Genomic DNA, 19,283 nt, shown 5'->3' with positions numbered 1-19,283 from the left:
GGCTCTCAACACATTCCACTCCTAGCAAAGTGAGAGGGAATGAGAGTGCTCAGCTCTCTGCAGGACCAAGCCTCACACATTCCCTGGTTCTGCAGGTCCCGTCTGAACAAAATCTTGCTGGCTTCAGTGGGAGTTTTGCAGGGGTGTGCACTGCAGAAGGGCCCCCAGCTGTCCAGCACTTGCAGTCTGGTGTGGAAGTCACCCAAATGGCATTTGGCATTCCGAAAAAAAGTGAGTTAGTGAATACAGAAAATAATAATATATCTACATAATTTACAGCTTTGTTTGCTTGCAACCACATTAATGTTCAACCCCTCATTAACAATTCAATCAATACACAGGGAAAGGTAGCAGAGTGCAGTACATATTACAACCTCCTGTATGCAGTTACAAGCACTGGATCTTACAGTCTTTCCTCGTTTCCTGAATTCCCACCTATCCTGCTGCCAGTCAGAGCCCAGTTCTCCACTGAGCCTTGTGGAGTCAATCCTTCACAGCATTTGGGCTGGTCTGCACCTCTGCCGTGGGCCCCTAACACTGTGCAAGGTGCATTTAGCAGCAGGTCTTCAGCTACTACCCCGGTTCACCCCTTCACCCTCCCCTTCGTTGTGCTGGCACTCGTCTATGCAGCCACACACTTAGCCAGATGGTTGAATTGATCCAGCTGGAAAACTGCCTGTCTGCAAAAAGGCAGAGGGTTACACGCCAGCCAGACCGACCCCGCAGCCCAGCTCACGATGCAGCCGTGCCACGGCTTGTGCAGGTGTGTGGGTGGGTGCCTGCACCTTCCCCTGAGCCAAAAGGGTGCAAGTGGCCAGCAAACCTGGATGGTAGGACTTTGCCTCCTGCTTGGGCTACTGTGAATTGCTCGCTTACATTATGCTAGAGTAGAGGAAAGTCAGCCCCTACTTGTATGAGCCATGATGCTACAAAGAGAAAGGTTTTCCTGAAGGAAGGCTCTGTTTAAGGTTATAGTATCTGTCCTAGCTGGAGAGGAAAGAAAAATTTAGGGACTTAAAGCAGGGATGAAAACCACCGGTCTTACACTTTATTTTAGTAAGCAAAAAGCCTATTGCTGCTGTACAGTGTTATACAATGAACTGCCACAGTTCTCACGTCACTAGTCCATAGAAAATGTGCTGCAACTACCATGTTTACGCCTGCATGCTGAAAGAATGTACAAAGTTGCATTAAGCTCTGGTTTTCTTCCACCTTTTTTTTTAATATTCTTAAACTCTGACTTTTACAGTGTTGTAGACACTTCTGTGCAGATTCAGGTACCACACATCATGCCACTCACGAAAGGTTTTTTGCCTCCAGCTGAAAAATCATGTGCTATGCATCTCTGAAGCCACCATCATCAAACCACCAAGAAAACTTGCTCTCTTTAGTAACCTTGGAAAAAGAGTCTTTAAAAAGTCTATTGAAAAGGAGACATTGTTAACAACAAGGATTTTCAAAATGATGCGAGTTGTTTCTAGGAGTTGTCCAAGCATTTTCTCTTCACTCACTCTTTGTTTTTATAAAGCTAATTCTGTATAAAAGGGTTTTTGGAGCATGTGACCTTTGTTTAGTAATTTCTAAAAAATTGGAAAAAAGGAGAGAATTTAGAAACATTTTTCTTCAGCTGTATTACAATAGAATTACCTTTGCTTCTTATATTTTCAGTACAAAAGGCAAGTAAATAAAGACACCCTACATCTTCACAGTCTGGCACTCATCCAAGTCACTTAAATCTATGCAAAACAGGTATAATATATATATATATATATATCCTTTATACCAAAACCATCACCAAAGCCTTCTGGGGAGCAAGTTCCCTGATAACCAAAACTCACTAGATTTCGTATCAGCCAAAGTAGTGGTATTTTAGCTCCCCTTCAAACAGGTGTAAATGCTCCCACTAGCTCAAAGGCCCAGGGAGAGGAAGAGTTCCAGCATAATTTTAAGAACCAGGTGCTGGTTTATACCCTTATGGCTTCAATGTTAGGTTGCACTCAAGTTGCACTTAAGGTGCACTCAAGGAGGACCCTGGAAATGACAGGCTGGTCAGTCTCACTTCAGTGCCCAATAAAACCATGGAAAAGATTATTCTGGGAGGTATTGAAAAACACGTGGAGGACAACGCAGTCTTCAGCTACAGCCAGCTTGGCTTCATGAGGGGAAAGTCCTACTTGTGGAACCTGACTTCCTGCTGTGACAGGGTAACCCACCTAGCTGATCTAGGAAAGCCAGTAGATGTCATCTTTTTGGACTTCAGCAAAGTTTTTGATACTCTCTCAGTATCCTTCTGGACAAAACGTCCAGGACAAAGCTGGATAACTGCGTTATGTGAAAAGTGAGCAACTGGCTCACAGGTTGGGCAGAAGAGTTATACTGAATGGGGTAACATTGGCTGGCATTCAGTCACTAGTGGGGTTCCACAGGGCTCCATTTTCAGCCCAGTTCTCTTCACCATCTTCATTAACAACTTAAAGGAATACTAAGTTTTGACAAAAACACTAAATTGGGGGTGAGCAATTTAGTGACTCCCTCCAGGGCAGAGAGGCTCTGCAGAGAGACCTCAACAAATTAGGATGATGGGCAATCTCTCACCAACCCTACGAAGTTTAACAAGGGCAAGTGCTGGATTCTGCTCCTGGGACGGGGCAATCCTGGTTGTGTGTATAGACTAGGGAAGGAGAGGCTGGAGAGCAGCGCTATGGAAAGGGACCTGGGGGTCCTGGTCGATGGCAAGTTGAATATGAGTCAGCAGTGCCCTAGCAACTGGGAGGGCCAACCTTGTCCTGGGGGGCATCAGGCAAAGCATCACCAGCCAGTCCAGGGAGGGGATTGTCCCACTCTGCTCTGCACTGGGGTGGCCTCACCTTGAATACTGCATGCAGGTTTTGGGTACCGCAATATAAAAAAGACCTTTGGCTCTTAGACAGTGTCCAAAGGAGGGTCACGAGGATGGTGCAGGGTCTGGACAGGAAGCCGTATGAGGGGCAGTTGAGGTCACTTGGTCTGTTCAGCCTGGAGAAGACTGAGGGGAGACCTCACTGCGGTCTTCAGCATCCTCATGAGGGGAAGTAGAGCAGCAGGTACTGATCTCTCCACTCTCATGGTCAATGACAGGACTCGAGGAAATGGTAGGAAGCTGAGCTGGGGGAGCTTTAGGCTAGATACCAAGAAAAGGCTTTTCACTCAGAGGATGGCTGAGCACTAGAACAGGCTCCTCAGGGAAGTGGTCACAGCACCACACCTGTCTGAGTTCAAGAAGCATTTGGACAACACTCTCAGGCACACGGTGTGATTGTTGGGTCTCCTGTGCAGGGCCAGGAGTTGGACTTGATGATCCTGATGGGTCCCTTCAAACACAGTATATTCTATGATTCTAATCCATGATGCCACGAGGTTTGAGTAATAATTTGGCAGTGTATCAAAACCAGCGAAGCTTAAAGTTGGTTGTCATGCAGAAGTGGGATAGGCTATGGCTATTTTTTACTTCATTTGTAAGAAAGCAGCACTTGCCTTTGGATCACATGATGTTTGAGTACCAGGGTTGGCTATAATGTGTGCTGTTGATACTCATTACTCCCAGTTATCAATTCAGCACTTGTAAACTCAGGTGTCAGTAAAACAACATTAATATGTCTGACACCTCCTGGATTTCCCACTTCCCATTACTTTTTTGTTAAGCCCTCACGTGCACTTCTGCAGCACCAACCACTATTGAACTACTGTTTTTAAGGAGAGGTTTCTCCCAAGTTTGGTACTTTTTCAAAAACCATAGCTGTTGAACTAAACATAAAAGCGCAGGTGGTGTTTGCTCTCTGCGCTGGTTTCCTCAGAAAGGTCACCGGTGAGGACTCGGCACTCTCACCACACGTTTCCTACATTCTCGGTACTCTACATTCATGTCAGCGAATGCTACTCTCGAGCACAAATCGAAGAGACAAGTCAGCGACAAAACTACTTCTAGACTGATTGCGGTAGAATGCTACCAAGACAACTCCATAGAAAACCCACTGAAGCAGGAGCAAAATTCAGGTCACTTCTTAGCAAAGCTCATCACAAATTATTTTTTTTTTTTTTTTTAAACCATTTTTTGTGAAACTTTTATCTTGGCAGCCAGATATCCCCTTGTGATGGGCTAATTCGAACAGGCTAACGTGGGACCACCTGACCCCACCTGGTACCAAAGGCTTCCGAATTATTTTAGCTTCTCAGAAAATCACTGCTGGCTGACACCCATCTGTTGGTGATCGGCTTCTGGTTCCTCTTCTTCCACATCTGCGTTATATTCTTCAAATGCATCATCATCAACATCTGGAAGCCCAAGTAACTACAAAGAAGAGAAAATACTGTGTAACAGTGAATTACCCACTCGTGCAGCTTTGCTGCAAATCTTCACACAAATCCTATGTGCCACTTCTTGAAAACCTTAAAACCCTGGAATAACAGTATTACACAATGATCTCAGCTCTCTTTCTCTCCCTCCTGGGATAGAGAAAGAGTTGAAAATGCATCCTCACACCAAATTAAGTGCTCAGAGACCGGAAGATAAATAAAACCAAAACAAAGCACTTGCAAAAAGCTTCACATTCTTCCCTGAGGTCGCATTATGAATTGCTGAGTGTTTAAGACTTGGCAGTGGTTTAACTTTAGAAAGAACCATGATAATACTGTAGCAGTAGTTATCTTGGTTTAAGATTGTTTTTTGGCAACCCTATAAAAGCCAAAGAAGAGAGCATCCTCATGCAGAACTGGCTAGTATGGAGTAGGAAAGGACTCCCTAAAAACCTTAAGAACCCAACCTGTTAAGTGCTTCTCTTGAACCCTTCACTCCAATACACCAGACAAAGCCTTGTACACTGGGTGAAGCCCTTGCAGTGACAAATACTGTGTATTCCACTCAACACTGTCCGAGCCCCTTTAAACTTCTTCAAATCATATTTGGGCCTGTAAGGAACTGCCAGTCCATCTTCTTTGGACAAGGTTTGGATGCCTCCACCTGATGGCTCCGAGCACTGCAACGTCCCTTGTTCACTACAGGAAAAGGAGCAAACAGCCATGTTTGGACTTTTCTCCTCTCCTCCGAAAGGTTGCCGAGCCAACAGAAGTCAAGAAGACAGATAAACCAAATAATAGTCAAAATAACACAACTATTGTGGAAATCTCATATTAGAGTCCTACACTAACAGCTATTAATAGCCACAAAGTAAAATCATATGCCAGGCATGCCTGGGAATACCATGTATTTAGCTTGCAAGGGCTGGAAGAGCAGCGCAGGTGCCCGCGACACCCTGTTTGGAGAGTGATGCAGCTGTTAGCTCTTGAAAGAGGCAAAGCCCAGAAAAATTGGGAGGAGGGTGACAGTCTCTAGGTGAGAACATGAAAATGAGAAGGCTGAGACAAGGCAGATTTTCAGGGACCTAAACTAATTCAGTCTGTGATCAACATTCAAGATTATTCAGTGGACACAAATACAACGTAACAGAATTAGGTTCTGGATGTAATGAAGATTGTATTCCTCACTGTCACTGGGAGACAATCAGTTTTCTAGTTGCAGGGTTTCTTCAGCAGGGAAATGAAAGGAGAATTTTCTGACTAAATCCCCTCCTTTGGATTTTAAAAATACTTACGGACAGACCCCAAATGGAAAATGTTCTTGTCTTCTGAGCAGAACAAAGTAAATTCCTATGCATACATATTTTTCAAATCAAATGCTTAACTGAACGTGAAACTGCTTTGTTCATTTTCAGGATGCAGGGGTTTTGTTTTGTGTTGAAGCTAAAATTAAAATACTTTTCAAAAGGCAAAAGCAAGGACTCTCTAGACTTTCTTATACACCAGTGTTATTTTTGCTAAACTGATCTGGTGGATTCAAATTAAATGTGAGTGTTGTACTCCTCTGTTTTTATCACCTGGCAGAAAGAGTTTTGACCTCTTTTTTTTTTGTTTCCCCAGCTCTGGTTATAATTCCTCCTTGATTTGCAAGGAAATGAGGCACTTGGGTTTTCATTTTCTGGGATACTCTAAGCCTTCCCCATTCAAAAATGAGCATAGAAAACACAACATACACCACAAGAACCACAAAGAGGTATACAATCTCAAAGCATAGGAAACACATTCTGCTTTTCACACATCCCCTCTCTCTTCACCCTTGGGAAACCTGGGTTTTCATTCCCTGGAGTGGCTCAAATAAGAGTGATGCTGCAGATGTTGGTAGTTTAATGGAGGAAGGATGGGGATGGGATGAGGTGAGGTGGGGTGGGATGGGATGGGGTGGGGTGGGATGCAGTAGAATGGGATGGGACGGGACAGTATGGGATGGGAGGCTCCTCCAAAGGGAGATGCAGTTTTTATTCTCTCACAGACACTTTAAGAGCTTCCACCAAGGACCTTGACCATGCAGATCTCGCTTTTAGAGGTCAAATCCTGTCACCTCCCACAGGACTATGGTTCCTCACTGCTGTTAACCCCTTACTGCTCTCCGGACTGCAGTGCCAAATCAGCCCATACTTTGACACCAAGGAGGGGTGATCAGGGTCCAAAGTGCAGGGAGCTCTACAAACATTGGGTCAAAATGGAAGGAGGGTGTACTAAAGATAAGGACAAAATAAGATGATGAAGATGGCCTGAGCTGACCCTAGACTAACTCCCACCTTGTCTTCTTTCAAACACACTAGTTTCTGCTTCTAGTCCATATCTGCTTCATACATTACATCATCAGCTATGTGGCAAACTTAAGGACCTAATTGGAGAGCAAAAATAAGGGGAAGAGAGGTAAAAGAGGAATGGAGTGTAGAAAGAGAGAGCTGATCCATCAGTCAAAGAGCCAAGGGGAACAAATCTGCCAGGTAGAGACCTGTGGGGAGGAGGAAGTCAGGAGCATGGTGAGGAAGGAGGGAGGAAAGCAGGGAGAGAAGATAACAACCAGTGGCAGCACTGCCTGAACTACAGCTATTTATTCCTGCTGGACAAACTACCCATCTGGAGGTAAAGGAGAGGTCACCAGGATACGTATGAATTCAGTGAACATGGGATAAATGGCTTTTACACTGCAGACTCCCTAGGTCAGCTGTAGGCTTTTTTAGGCTGAAGAGGAGCGCAGTGTGCGATGCCCGGAATTTGCTGCTGAATTGTACAGCTCATGCCTTGGTTCTCTGCAAACACTGCCAGTTGGTGTGATGTCCCTCAGGCATTTCTTGTATTTGTCTTTCTTAACTCTTCCCAAGTGCCCTGATTTTATACAAATAACCTAGTAGTTATTAAGTTATTAAGAAGCAGCAGTTATTAAGAAGCAGCTTTTGCCTCCTACCAAAAGCTGATACACAGGCAGACTGATAAATTAACCAAGTACAAGACGGAGCTTTAGCGGTCCACATGATGCTACACTAGAGATAACACAGTTCTGTTGAATCCTTGGGGAAAGGGCTTAATCTCCAGGCAGATGTGGTTACAGCCACCAGCATGGGCAACTCTGGCACCTGAGTGTGGCACCTCTGACACCAGAGAGACAAGGGCATTGGAGGACTGGGATGCTCTGAGGCAAGTAACAGTATTTGAGCCCAGTCCTGTTGATTGATCCCAAGTACCTGTGTGGTGTCTGGCACTTTTGGATGCTCCCTGAATAAGTGAATAATAAGGCAAATCAGAGTTTTGGTGGAAACTGACCCAGGGAGGCATTAATGGGCAAAGACAACATGCCCCCCACCACCTTCAGTAAAGAAACAGCCTGACCTTGCAGGATTTAGGGTGTGGTTTAGCTGGTGGAGGTTAACCAACACTTTTTAGAAGCCTTGTGTAATGAAATATCTTGCTCTGGCACTGTAACATTAGGGAGAGATGCCTGAGAGCAGTGAGGGATGGTGAGTGGCCCCAGAGCACCCTCATTGCCTTCTGTGCCCAGGGAAGAGCAGTGAGCAGAGGAAAATCTCTGCCTAGCGTTGAGAGGGATGCCAACTGCTGGGTATCCCTGCCCTCACTGTCACTGAAACACAGGGCCCTGTGACGCAGCAGCCAGTCCCTTCCTACCCCACAGCCCCAGGGTAAGCTGTGGAGTCCCAGCTAGTCTGTTATCGAGAATGTGCAGAGCAGGGCTGAGCTCAGTTACTGCACAAATATTGGTCTTGGACCCCTCAGTTATGGGAGGGAAGATGCTCATGCTGTGCACAAGGGCATGGAAAGCTGCAGATGCACTGCTACTGTTCTCTTCTAGTATTTCCCTTCAAAGGACCCCAACAAAGAATTTGAGAACTGTCTAATAATCTTGGATGTCTCCTGGGAATACTGAAATGGAGGAGACTTTCAAAAGGTGCTTAACAAGCAAATGCCAAAAACCTAGTCCCCCGTCCTCCCAGACTGATAGCCAGGACCACCAGATGCTTCAGTAGAGCCCAGTCAGACCTTCAGCAGCAGTTTTTACCTAAACTAACATTTTTCAAACTGAAGTTTGGTAGACTGGTCTCTGACAGCAGACTTGCTTGGGACAGTGGAGAAGAAATGTCCTGCAAATGCACTGTTGCCTTAAAGCTGACAGCAAGATGGTTTCATTAGCAAAACAGGTCCAGCAGAAAAAGGACGTGGGACAGCATGAAGTGATGCCAAGGAAATAATTTCCCAATACTGAAGAAAAGTGATTTTGTTCTGGAAAAGGCCTGGGGGCACAAAATAACTGTTTCCATACCTCTGTGGTAACACCACTCATTTTAAAAAATCTTTCCTATCATGTGTATGTGCTATTTTTAATAATTACAATAAGGGGAAAATGTCAATACATTCCTTATTAGACTTATCTACACAAAACCATACCTCAAATCATAAACCCAGTTTTGTTATACAGATGCAAATCTCTCAGTACTAGGCCAAAGGAGAATCTGAGAAACTTACTCTTTGTGGTACACCCAAGAGAAAATTTTTTTAAAAGAGTACTTGATTACAGTTTGCAAGAGGTTTCTGACAGTTGAGGACACCGTTTTTGAGCAAACAAAAGCAAAATGAAATTCAACAGCTAGGAAGCAAAACTACAAAAATGTAGATTGTAAAAAAAAGAGACTTTCAGAGCACCACAACTAACAATGAGAAAGGAAAGTGCCCAGCAGTGTTGTATCCTTTAATTCACCTGAAGACTTTACATCAAGAGTGGGTATCTTTGGAAAAGACGCATTCCAGTTCAACCACAATTTATGTGCCTGGTTGTCAGAACCATGGGGTGAAATGTGATGTATTAATGAAGGGCCCAGGCAACATGAGCATAATGGTTCCTCTTGCTTTGAACCTTTTTAATTTGAATGGTAGCTCAACTTGGTTTGACTGAAGTCAGTTTCTCAGTAACTTAAACTATGCTGAAATAAATGTGGTTTAAATGAAATAAGTAATCTGTACCAATTGAATTAAGTCTTTCTGAAGTCCTCTTTAGTTAAACCAGTGGAAGTTTCTCATCAGAGACACAGCTTCTCTGAGCAGGAGAAAACAGCTATGAAGACCCAAGAGCCAAATATTGTTCTGGGAAACATATTTATATTTTTTGTATGTTTTCACAATTACGAGCAGCTGTAGCGACAGATCAGATTTCCAGTCCTTTCTAAGAAAAGTGTGCATCTGTTCTATTTATTTCCAGCCTCTCAAAGGATTCTTCAAAACGATGCTCTTTTATGTCAACCAGCTGCGGCGGTCTGCGGCAAACTATTGCAAGGGTGTAACACAGGGAGGGCCCGTGCTTTCATATCGGTGCTCCAGGCCCTCCCTTTTGCACTAAATACTTGGGATACATTTTCAGTCTTCTCAATCAGTCAGCCAGAAAAAGAAAGGAGGGAAAAAGGTCTACATTTTCACTTGAGTATAAAAATGTCTATCAGCCAACTTTCTCAAGGACATCCTGGGAGAATGGCTCTGGCAACGAACCTCTGCTCTGCTTTGCACCAAGTCGTTAGCCAGCCCCAGGCACTCAAAAGGAGAGGCTGTGCAAAGGGAGGATTTGGCAAAAATGAAGGACAAAAGCCAGCCTAAGACACCTCATCCTGATGAAATCAAGGCTTTGACCCAAATCTTAGTGTTAAACAAGGACAGAAAGCTGAGTAGCTGCAAAACAGAAACACACATGCCCCCTCCCCACAAAACCCAGTTTCTGTTCCAGCTTCTTCTCAAGCAGTGACCAAACTGGCGTTTGCAAATACCAAGTGGAAACCATCCTAACAGCAAAATCTGGATCACTTGGGAGGAAAAAAAAGCCAACCATAAAATAAAACAAACCACTCTGAGGAGAGACCGTAGTTCTAGCTTCCCAGAGGTTTACTCTTGCTACTCAATATCCTTGCAAAACTCCCCAATTCCAGTGCCAGGAAACAACTCTGCCACAAAGTCCCGCAGCGCTGACTCGCGTCCCGTCCCTCGGAGTCAGCGCTGCATCAGCAGGATGCAGGTCCCTGCCCGCTGCCACCGGCTGACGCTCCAGTTGGCCTCCCACCCTGGATGGGAATCTCATCCTCTCAAACATAGAGGTGGAAATAAAAAGGCAGCTAACTTCCAAGAAAAAATTTCCAATGGCCTAAAGGTAGCTTATGTGTAAAACACTCATGAGCCCAGGCAGCTGACTGGAGGTATAAGTGCCTGGAGAAGAAAAAAACCACCTTGCTCTATCCAGTGCTGCTCTATTAAGTCACAGGTAATAGTCAATGTTTAGAAGTTAAAAAAAAGGCACTTACAGGTCTGAAGGATTTGAAGACTTTTTCCAATATCTCATGGAGCGTCTTTTTCCCACAGGAGGAGATGTAATCCTGTGCAAGCTGGAGAAAAGGTAAGCAGTCTTCACTTTCACTCCACACGTGCTGAAAGCCAACAGCAACACAAGAAAGCAAAGGTATTAACAGGAATTCACGTCAACCTTTCCATGTGATTTTATGAGGTCACATGTTGTAAACATCTGCCAAATTACACCGAGCCCCCTGCAGTTCAAGACCCGCCCTGGGGACAGGCGCTGCAGGCTGTTTCAGAAGCCACACTTCTGAGAAGGAACCTGCATTTTATTAACACGATGCATCAGAAAGCAGGGAAATAGATCCAGAAGTGAAAATGCACCAGCAATGAAGGGTATGCACACTTTGCGCAGGCACATTTTACCTATAAAGGTGTTTTTTGTTTGACATCAGCCCTGCTCAGACCTGGAAGTCACGTTGGGTTTTTCTTCTTCTGCATCACCCACTGCAGTGAAGCCCTCAGGAAGATAAAAGCATCTCTTTCTCTTCCTGGTGTTAGTGCAAATGTGATGTGACCCCAGAGGTGGAACTTCATGTGTAATTCTCTTGACGATGCAGAAGAAAAGATGTAAAATACACCCGCAGTTCTAGACACGGAGCCAAGGAGAGACGTTTGGGCACTCACAACATCCTGACAATTCAAGCCTCCCTCCCTGTTTTGAGGCTTACTCCTCTTACAACCCGATCTTCTCTTCACAGGTAGGTGAATTTAAACCCATTTGGGATCTTCCTCTCATCTTGCTCCTGCTTTGGAGATGCTGCTTCCCCAGCCTGACTCTGTGAAGCCTCTCCCAAAACTCATGTTTATTCTGCTGCTAGGAGGTTGCTTGAAACAGAGCTGGCAAGTGATGGTGGGAGTGCTCAGACAACAAGGGCAGCACACAGCACAACACACACTAACATATAACCTTAAAGACTTTCTTTTTGAAGACTCTGTGCATAGAACTGTCTTAGGCAGTCAGCTACTCGGAGAAGTGCGATACCGCCAAATTGGTTTGAGACTCTTGTACCTCCCTTTTTGCACAACAGCTCTTTTCCCCAAAGTGCCGTGCAGCTTTTTACTCTGCTATAAACAGCAGGTTATGCTTAAACAAGGAAAAAGGAGGGTCTCTCTGAAGCTTAACTAACATTCAGGGAAAGACTCAAAACGACAGATGTTTCAATCCCTAACATAAGGCTTGCATGTCGCCTTCCCCTTCAGTGGTGAGTACCTGCCAGGGATGCAGTTTTACACTTAACGAAAGAAAACAGCACTTAACATCATCTAAGCTGCACCTTTAAGATAAAAACTGGAGCTGCTTTGCTATGAACCTCACTTGACCTACATTTTCTTTGCTGCTTGTTGCATTTTACAAGCATAAACATAGTGAAATGTTTTGTTATGAAAACAACTCCGTATTACTGAGGAGGTTCTGCTCTTTCCATATAACCAGAGTCATCCCTTAGCCATTCTGGCAATAAAAATAAGTTCTTTGCAGTCTTGCCAACTCTCAAACACACATACCACAAGTCTCATGATACTTCATGCCATCTTAGAGTCATGGGCCTTGCAATCCTATAAATATACAACTAAATCTCAGGTCCTGTTTACAAAAAAAAGGCAGAAAAAAAGCCTGCACTTTGTGATTTCTATGGCCTAAAAAGGCAGAAGGTACATGAAGTGAACTCAAATGAACCCTCTTTAAAATAATAAATGAACACTTTCAAATCAGAACATTTTAAGAACAGCCTCAAGATTCTGGAGGTCTGGCTCCTTACTTGAGGTTAGCAATAACTCTTTAGTTACTGCTAATCTTTTCATCAAACTTCAGAGCTGGATATTGCAGCTTGGAAATTCCTGGCTTGCACTAAACCTGTGGTAATTGTTTATATGTATAAAATGATTATGACAGCTGAGATTCTCATTCTTGTTTAAATTGTGGCTTCTTTCGACTACCAGAGCTGTACACAGGAGCTTCTACATAAATGAAAATCAGGTCCTGCCCTTCAATAAATAATAGCTACTTCGTTCCCCAGGGAAAGTTAACCCCATGTTGTCCTATCATGTTTTTACAATCTCTTTTCAAGTTGCACCATGTTTTAGACTCCAGTGTGAATTTGTCACTGAGTTTTTGAGGAGACTTTTTTGCGTAGCATCATAAGGCAATAAGCAAGTAAGGCTTCCGATAATCTCTCTACCCGCAAAAGATTTAAAAAGTTGACTGTAGCAACAGATGCACTATGAAAGGTCTCATGTGTCATCAGCGCATGTATCTCCTTCAGAAACGGCTTGATTTCATCTTTGCCCCCAAAAAACCTTAACCATAATAAATACCAGGGTTATGACACCTATAGGTTCAGCTGCATCTGCAGCTCTCTGTGGAGGTTCAGTGCTGCAACCAAGGCAGTGCAGGAACTGTCTCAGCACTGACTCATGCATCTCCAGAGGAACCTGCAAAAGGAATTTTGGTACCTCAAAATAAAAACAAACGTAATTTGAGGATTCAGTTCCTGCTTAGAAAGTTAAAGCAGTCATTAAGGCTGCACATAAGGAGATGCTTTTCCTGGAAAACCTGATGCCTAAGGATCTCTTTGCAGTGGGAGAAGCAGGCTACTGTCAAGCAGGTGGACCACAGTGCCCAGCAGTGGCTGTTTAATTAAAAAAATATTAACCTCATCATCTGAGTATTTGTTTTCCAAGTTTGCCCAGTTTTGCTCACAGTTGCTTTGTGTCACTACAAAAGCACACAGCCGCTAATTTCTACCTCAGCTGACCTAGGATCATGGATGAATTATTTAGCTCAGCATCTACACAGTGCAGATAGCTGAGACAATGCCTAGGGCTGCATCTGGAGGGGTTTGCTTTCCCTCGCACTTCTAGATGACTCAGTGTTGCTGCACAACAAAGTCACTTGCTAGACCACCTTTTTCTAACGAGCCCACTTGTTGAGCATGGCAGCAAAACTTTTTCTGTGTGGGGATAATTCAATTTGCAGAAAATATTCAGACTCACTGGCTCTGTTCTAAAATATTTTACAGGAAATCTTGCATCAAAATGGCCTCATATTTTTATTTATTTTATCAGTTACTTCGAATACCAGTATATAAATAACATGGTGACAAAACTAATGACAGACTACAAGGAATAGCATCACAACCCTCACCCTCCTTGATTATTGCTACACAAGTCCAATTAATTTCTTAAGAACATCACAAGCCTCAGGAGCTAAATTATACATAGTTCAGCTATCTAAAATGCTGATTCAGAGAGTTTTAGTGTCCAGGTGGTACTGAAAATGCCAATAAGCATCTACATGGGTCTCTTGCCTCCCTAGCATGTTAAAGACCTAGCTCAAAGATACCTTTTCAGGAAATTAAAAATATTTGATTGTTGTGATCTGGCATCTCTGATTTTACACAAAATTTAGAATTATTCTCCCCCAGATTGCATCTTGGCAACCTTTCCACATTTTTCTTCTCCTCCTTTTTAAGTACATCAGGCTCATCATTTCCTCCTTACAAGTGGGTTATCATGGACTTCTCTGGCACCTCCTACATAGCTTTTTAAGTCGCATTATTATGAAATGAAGACATAAAAAAAGAGTACAAGAATACCAGGCACCAGATGCTTATTAAATGTAAGGCTCCTTTATAAGAGTCACAGGGTGCCAAAAAGGTTGTAAAGTGTGTCACTGTGAATTCTGTTTATATTTACTCACTTTCACACTCCACTGTGCTAAAGGAGCCATGCAACAATGCTTAAAGTGCAAATGACAATCAGTCCATTGGCTTTTCTTAAGTCTCCTTAAAATAAACTTTAGCCTGTAATTGCACTTAGAAAGAAAAGTTATCTTCTGGAACATAAGGAAAAAAAAAAAAAGACTGCAAAAAACAAGATAGCCAAGCTGGGACTAGAAATTAAGCCCAACAGTGCACTAGTAGCAGAGAACAGGATGCTGGAGAATCTGCTCGTCAGTGGGTCTTAATCACATTAAAGAGACACCATCAACAGGAAAAAAATTTAGAATTACACCTATTTACCTGTTTTAAAAGTATTATCATTACAAAAAGTGCCTCAAGTAATAATGCTGAGAGACACAGAAGAAAACACTGCTTCTAGATTTCCACTGTTTATGTTACACATTTGAGGGGAGTTGACCCTTCTGTTCCAGTTTACTACTGGCGGCTTTGGGCATGGAATCTTTCCCATAGTAACCCTGGAATGAAAATATTTGTCAAAAGAGGGGAAAATGTGATTGAAAACTAAAAAAAAGACCGGTCAGTGTTGGAAGCATGGGAATTGAGTCTGAAACTGCTTTTTTTTAAAGTTGACTAGACTTTGTTTTGAAAGAGTTCACTCTATTGCTGAGCAGTGTATAAAGAAACAAAACACGTCTAAGAAAAATAATGGGCTTTCTTTGCAATTTCCAATAGCATTAGTGTCCAATCAAAGTTTTGGCCTCGTGCTGCACTGGATTTATCCCTGTTTAAGAGTCCATCAGGCATGGCCCTTTCTGGGCACAGGCATCTCTAGAGAGGAATGAGCACTGGGGTCTGACAGGTTCATAGGTGTTGGGAATATGGATGTGCAGGGCTAGTCCCACAGAGGACTGAGAGACTCCACACCCTGAGACACTCCACTGCTACAGCTGGAGGTCCCATGTATCATCGTTGGACAGATGCATAACTAAACTCCAGATAACTTCTTCCATCATTCAGTATGACCATCTGCCCAACACAATAAATAAATATCCTGCTTGCTGGGATATGTGGTCCAGGAGAAGTCACTTCACTGCTCTTTGTTTCCACGGACCCCCATCTGTCAAATGGGCTCACTCTGCACTTACCTGTTCGAAAGGGACTTAGTGAATATTTGTCAAGCAGGTGGAGGGAGAAAACTTGCTCCGGGAAAGGAAAGACCTACAACATTCCTATAATAATGATCTGTGCTAGGAGCTATTTTGTTAAAAAAAAAAAAAAAAAAAAGGCAGAATAAAACCCTTTCACTAAAGTTAACTCGCACTTGGCAGGTTACAAACCTCGTGTCGAGGTGTCACTTTTCGGTGACTCTTTCTGCACTTCTGCTCACCACCGGGAGGGTCTGGACAAGGGGAAAAGCACCCCCGGACACCCTCCCAAAGCCCGGTGATGTGGTGCCGGTGCCTTTTCTGCACGAACTTGCCGCTGAAACCGGCGACGGGCGGGCGGGGAAGGGGCGCGGCGGCCGCGGCGGCACCTGCCCGGATCCCCCGGCCCCGGCGGGCCCGGGGGAGCGGCGGGGGGGGGCGCGGCCCTCCTGTCATCCTGACTCCATTTTATCCCTGCCCATTCTCCATTTGCCGTGACAGTCCTGCCAGTCCGCCCGTCCCTGCGCCGTGCCCCAGCCCGGCACCCCGGGAGGATGGAGGCGCCGCGGGGGGAGCAGCAGCTGCAACCCCGCGGGGCGCGGGGGGGGCTCACACCCTTCCTCCCCACCCGCCCCGGGGCCAGCAGCCTCCCCGGGCCGGGGTGATGGGGATGGGGGGTGCGAGGGGGGTGCCCCTGCCCGCGGGGCCGCCCCCCACCGGCAGCGGACTCCATTTTGCAGATTGTGGGAGGATCCCCCCGGCCCCCGGCCCCGCCGCCCTCCATCACCGCATCCCTCCCTCCCGGGCACGGCCCCGTCCTCCGCCCCCTCGGCGCTGCCCCCTTGGGTGCTCCCCCCAAGCAAGGGCGACCCGCACGGACGGAGCGTCCTAAAGCGGCGCAAGGGCTTCCCCGCCCGCTCCCGCACACGCACGGGGGACACCCGCGCACGGCCGTGACCCCCGGTCCCCTCCCGGGGCACTCACGAAATTGTCCCCGCAGGCGGCCTCCGGGCACAGCACGTAGAAAGAGACGCCGGGCTCGGCGTAGAAGTCCATGCGCCGCTCCGTCTCCTCGGCGGCGATGAGCTGGAAGGGCGTGCGGGCGCACCACCGCTCCGCCGCCTCCGCCAGCGCCTCGAAAGCCATCGCCGACCCCGCCGCCGCCGCCGCCGCCGCCTCCCGCCCGCGTCCCCCGCACCGCCTGCGCCCCCTGCGCCTCGCACCGCCCCGCGCCCGCCCCCGCACCGCCCCGCCCGCCCCCCGCACCGCGCCGCGCGACCCGCCGCCCGCTCCTAGCTCCCTGCACCGGCACCGGCACCGGCACCGGCACCGCTGGAATTCGCTGCAGACAATTGACTCGACGCCTTCTGGCAACTTGGGGCGGGGGAGAAAAAAAAAAAAAAACCCACAACAAAAAAAAGCGCCTTCAAGCCCACTCAAGGAAGGCGCTGTCGACGAGACGGTGCCTCGTCTTCTCGCTTCCCTTCCATCTTCCAGAACTGGGCCGGGATCTCGGCAGAACCCACTGTGCTAAACTCACGGGTGGGTACCCTTTGCGCGGGGCTCGTGGGAGCCACCCAAATGTGAGCTGTTGGGCTGTCAGGATGTGGACAGATTCACCTCGTGACACTTGAAAGTTTTACGGAGGTTACTCCCAAACCCCCCATGGGTTTGCAGTGAGGCTCACGGTTGCTCTTCCAAGCTTATCCCAAGTGATTATCTATATATCCAGCAAGGCATAGGAGGTACGAGAGCTGGTCTGCATTTGTAAAGGGCCTTAGATTTGCATCTGTGTCCACTGTGCCACAAAGGAAAACAAATCCTCACAGGCCTGAATGGATTTTCAGCTGGAAGCCCGGGAATTCATAGAGGGGAACAGGAAGCACAGAGCCCGTATGTGGCAGTGGGCAGAAAAGTTTGCAAGGACAAAGACAACACTGGCCTCTAACACAGCCCAGAGGCTGTTGCTTGTCTCCTGAGTGATGTTTAACTGCATTTCCACAGCAGGTACCAAATGCCCAGCTAATATGGTCTGTGTCACACATCCTACACTCCCATCGTATGTATTAGTTGGTACATAAATCATTTGACCACTTCAAAGTAATCAGTAAGGTCACTCGGTGATATTAGACAGGTCTTTTCCAACCCGAATGACCTCGAGATGAGCTCAGTTGGTTAGAGCATGGTGGTAATAATGTTTCTATGATTCCAAGGTGCAGAGGTAATGAGGCCCAGCAAGGCAGTGCCAGCAAGACTGCGGCAAGAATGCAGCCCCACTGCCTCTGGCTGGCCCAGGGCATGCTCCGAGCACCCACGCTGCTGTGCTCAGCCCCATGGTCATTGTCTCCTGCCCCTGGCCCCAGGTGTGGCCATGGATACAGCAGAACTTGTTACTAGTGATACCACAGAGAAAAACCTCCTCTGGCACTGCAGCCGAGCACTGAGGTATAAGGAAACACCAGCAACATGAGTGCTTGTGCAACTGTAACTCAGTCCCTTTCTGCGTGTGAGTTGTGAATGACTGCTGGTTTTCCCACCAAAGGATGTTTCCTCTATTCTGCACAGACATTCTGGATAATGCCCTCTTGCCTGGGGTGCTATTAGAGTGGCAAGTGCTGAGCACTCCTCATTACACTTGGAGCTGTGCTCTGAATGTGCAAAGCATTGTAAAAATTGCTAATGTTCCAAAGCTCCTGGTCTAGGTGCCTCAAATCCCAGAATCTGGGTGTACTTTTGTAGGTTATTACCCTGGTCCTGCTGCATGTCTCTTCATTAGGAGAAAATGAGGCAACCTCAGACTCCTACCTACCGCTAAGGCCTGGGGAGGTGAGTACAGTAATACCCTCAAAGGCTTGCTGTGTAGGGCACTTGTGGAAGATCTATGGCTTTGCAGGAAGCCTGGGGCTGGAGCAGTGAGTCCTGAACAGCTGGAAAGGAAATCCTAAACCTCTTGCCATTTCCTGAAGGAGGCAGGGGTCCTGCAGAAACCCAAACGTGATTGCAGGTTGTTGGGCCTCCAGGGGTTGGCAAGGCTGTGAGTCCTGTGCGGGACTTTTCGACTTCAACCCTCTTTCATTGTTGGGTATCTGGTGTTTTCTTTTCCAAGTGTATTTAAGTAATTGGCATGAAAATTGGACATGAAAAGACACAGCCCTTTCTCCTAAAATGTGACAGAGACTGCTTGCCAGCAACCAGTGGGCAGGTTGCTACCACCAGGGCAGACATCTCCTGCGCCATAGTGCTCAGCCGCTAAGGTCAGCCTCAATCCCACTACCTCTTTGTGCTTCCCCAAGGTGGGCAGCCAGGCAGCCGTGTCCCCCTGCCTGACAGCGCCCTGGCGCAGAGCAGCAAGGGGAGGTCAGGGCTGCATTGCAAACAGACACAATTTCAAATAAACGAGGTCTCAGTGTTAACATCTGTGATTTATATGCATTTTCAAACCCCCATGTGAATGTCTTTTTAGTCCTTAAAATGTCTCTTTGAAGTATGTGTTGTTCACTATCTCCCTTCTGTGGAGTAGGGAAGCTGACAGGTTTCGAATGAGATTCAAAATATCTTATTGCAGCACGTGCTGCAAAATGCTTTGTCACGTCTGACAGCACAGCCATTCAAATCAGAAAGATGTGATTATTTGTTTATTTACATGGGATGAGTCTCTTTACCCCAACACCTGTATCTCAAGAGCAAATTATAAAAACAACCTGGTAAAGGCTGG

General features: G+C 46.2%; 1 protein-coding gene across 2 annotated transcripts in view; it reads right to left on the bottom strand.

Moving 5' to 3' along the window:
* MTURN (maturin, neural progenitor differentiation regulator homolog) overlaps positions 1-16,748 on the bottom strand; it is a 29,586-nt gene extending 12,838 nt beyond the window's left edge. Inside the window, exons 1-3 of one of the 2 annotated variants that reach the window (XM_050314489.1) lie at positions 16,553-16,727; positions 10,692-10,814; positions 4,175-4,327 (exon numbers count right to left, since the gene is read on the bottom strand). In XM_050314489.1, coding sequence (XP_050170446.1) covers positions 4,217-4,327; positions 10,692-10,814; positions 16,553-16,714 — 396 coding nt within the window. In that variant the 5' untranslated portion in view covers positions 16,715-16,727 and the 3' untranslated portion in view covers positions 4,175-4,216. Of the gene's footprint in view, positions 1-1,026; positions 4,328-10,691; positions 10,815-16,552 lie in introns of those variants that run through there. The other variant, XM_050314479.1, reaches the window with a different exon arrangement.
* Positions 16,749-19,283: the final 2,535 nt, after the last annotated feature.

Source organism: Myiozetetes cayanensis, unplaced genomic scaffold, assembly GCF_022539395.1.
Source record: "Myiozetetes cayanensis isolate MyiCay16 unplaced genomic scaffold, myiCay2020 scf1, whole genome shotgun sequence".
NCBI lineage: Eukaryota > Metazoa > Chordata > Aves > Passeriformes > Tyrannidae > Myiozetetes > Myiozetetes cayanensis.
The sequence above is the reverse complement of the archived record's forward strand: the minus strand, read 5'-3'. Positions and strand labels throughout refer to the sequence as shown.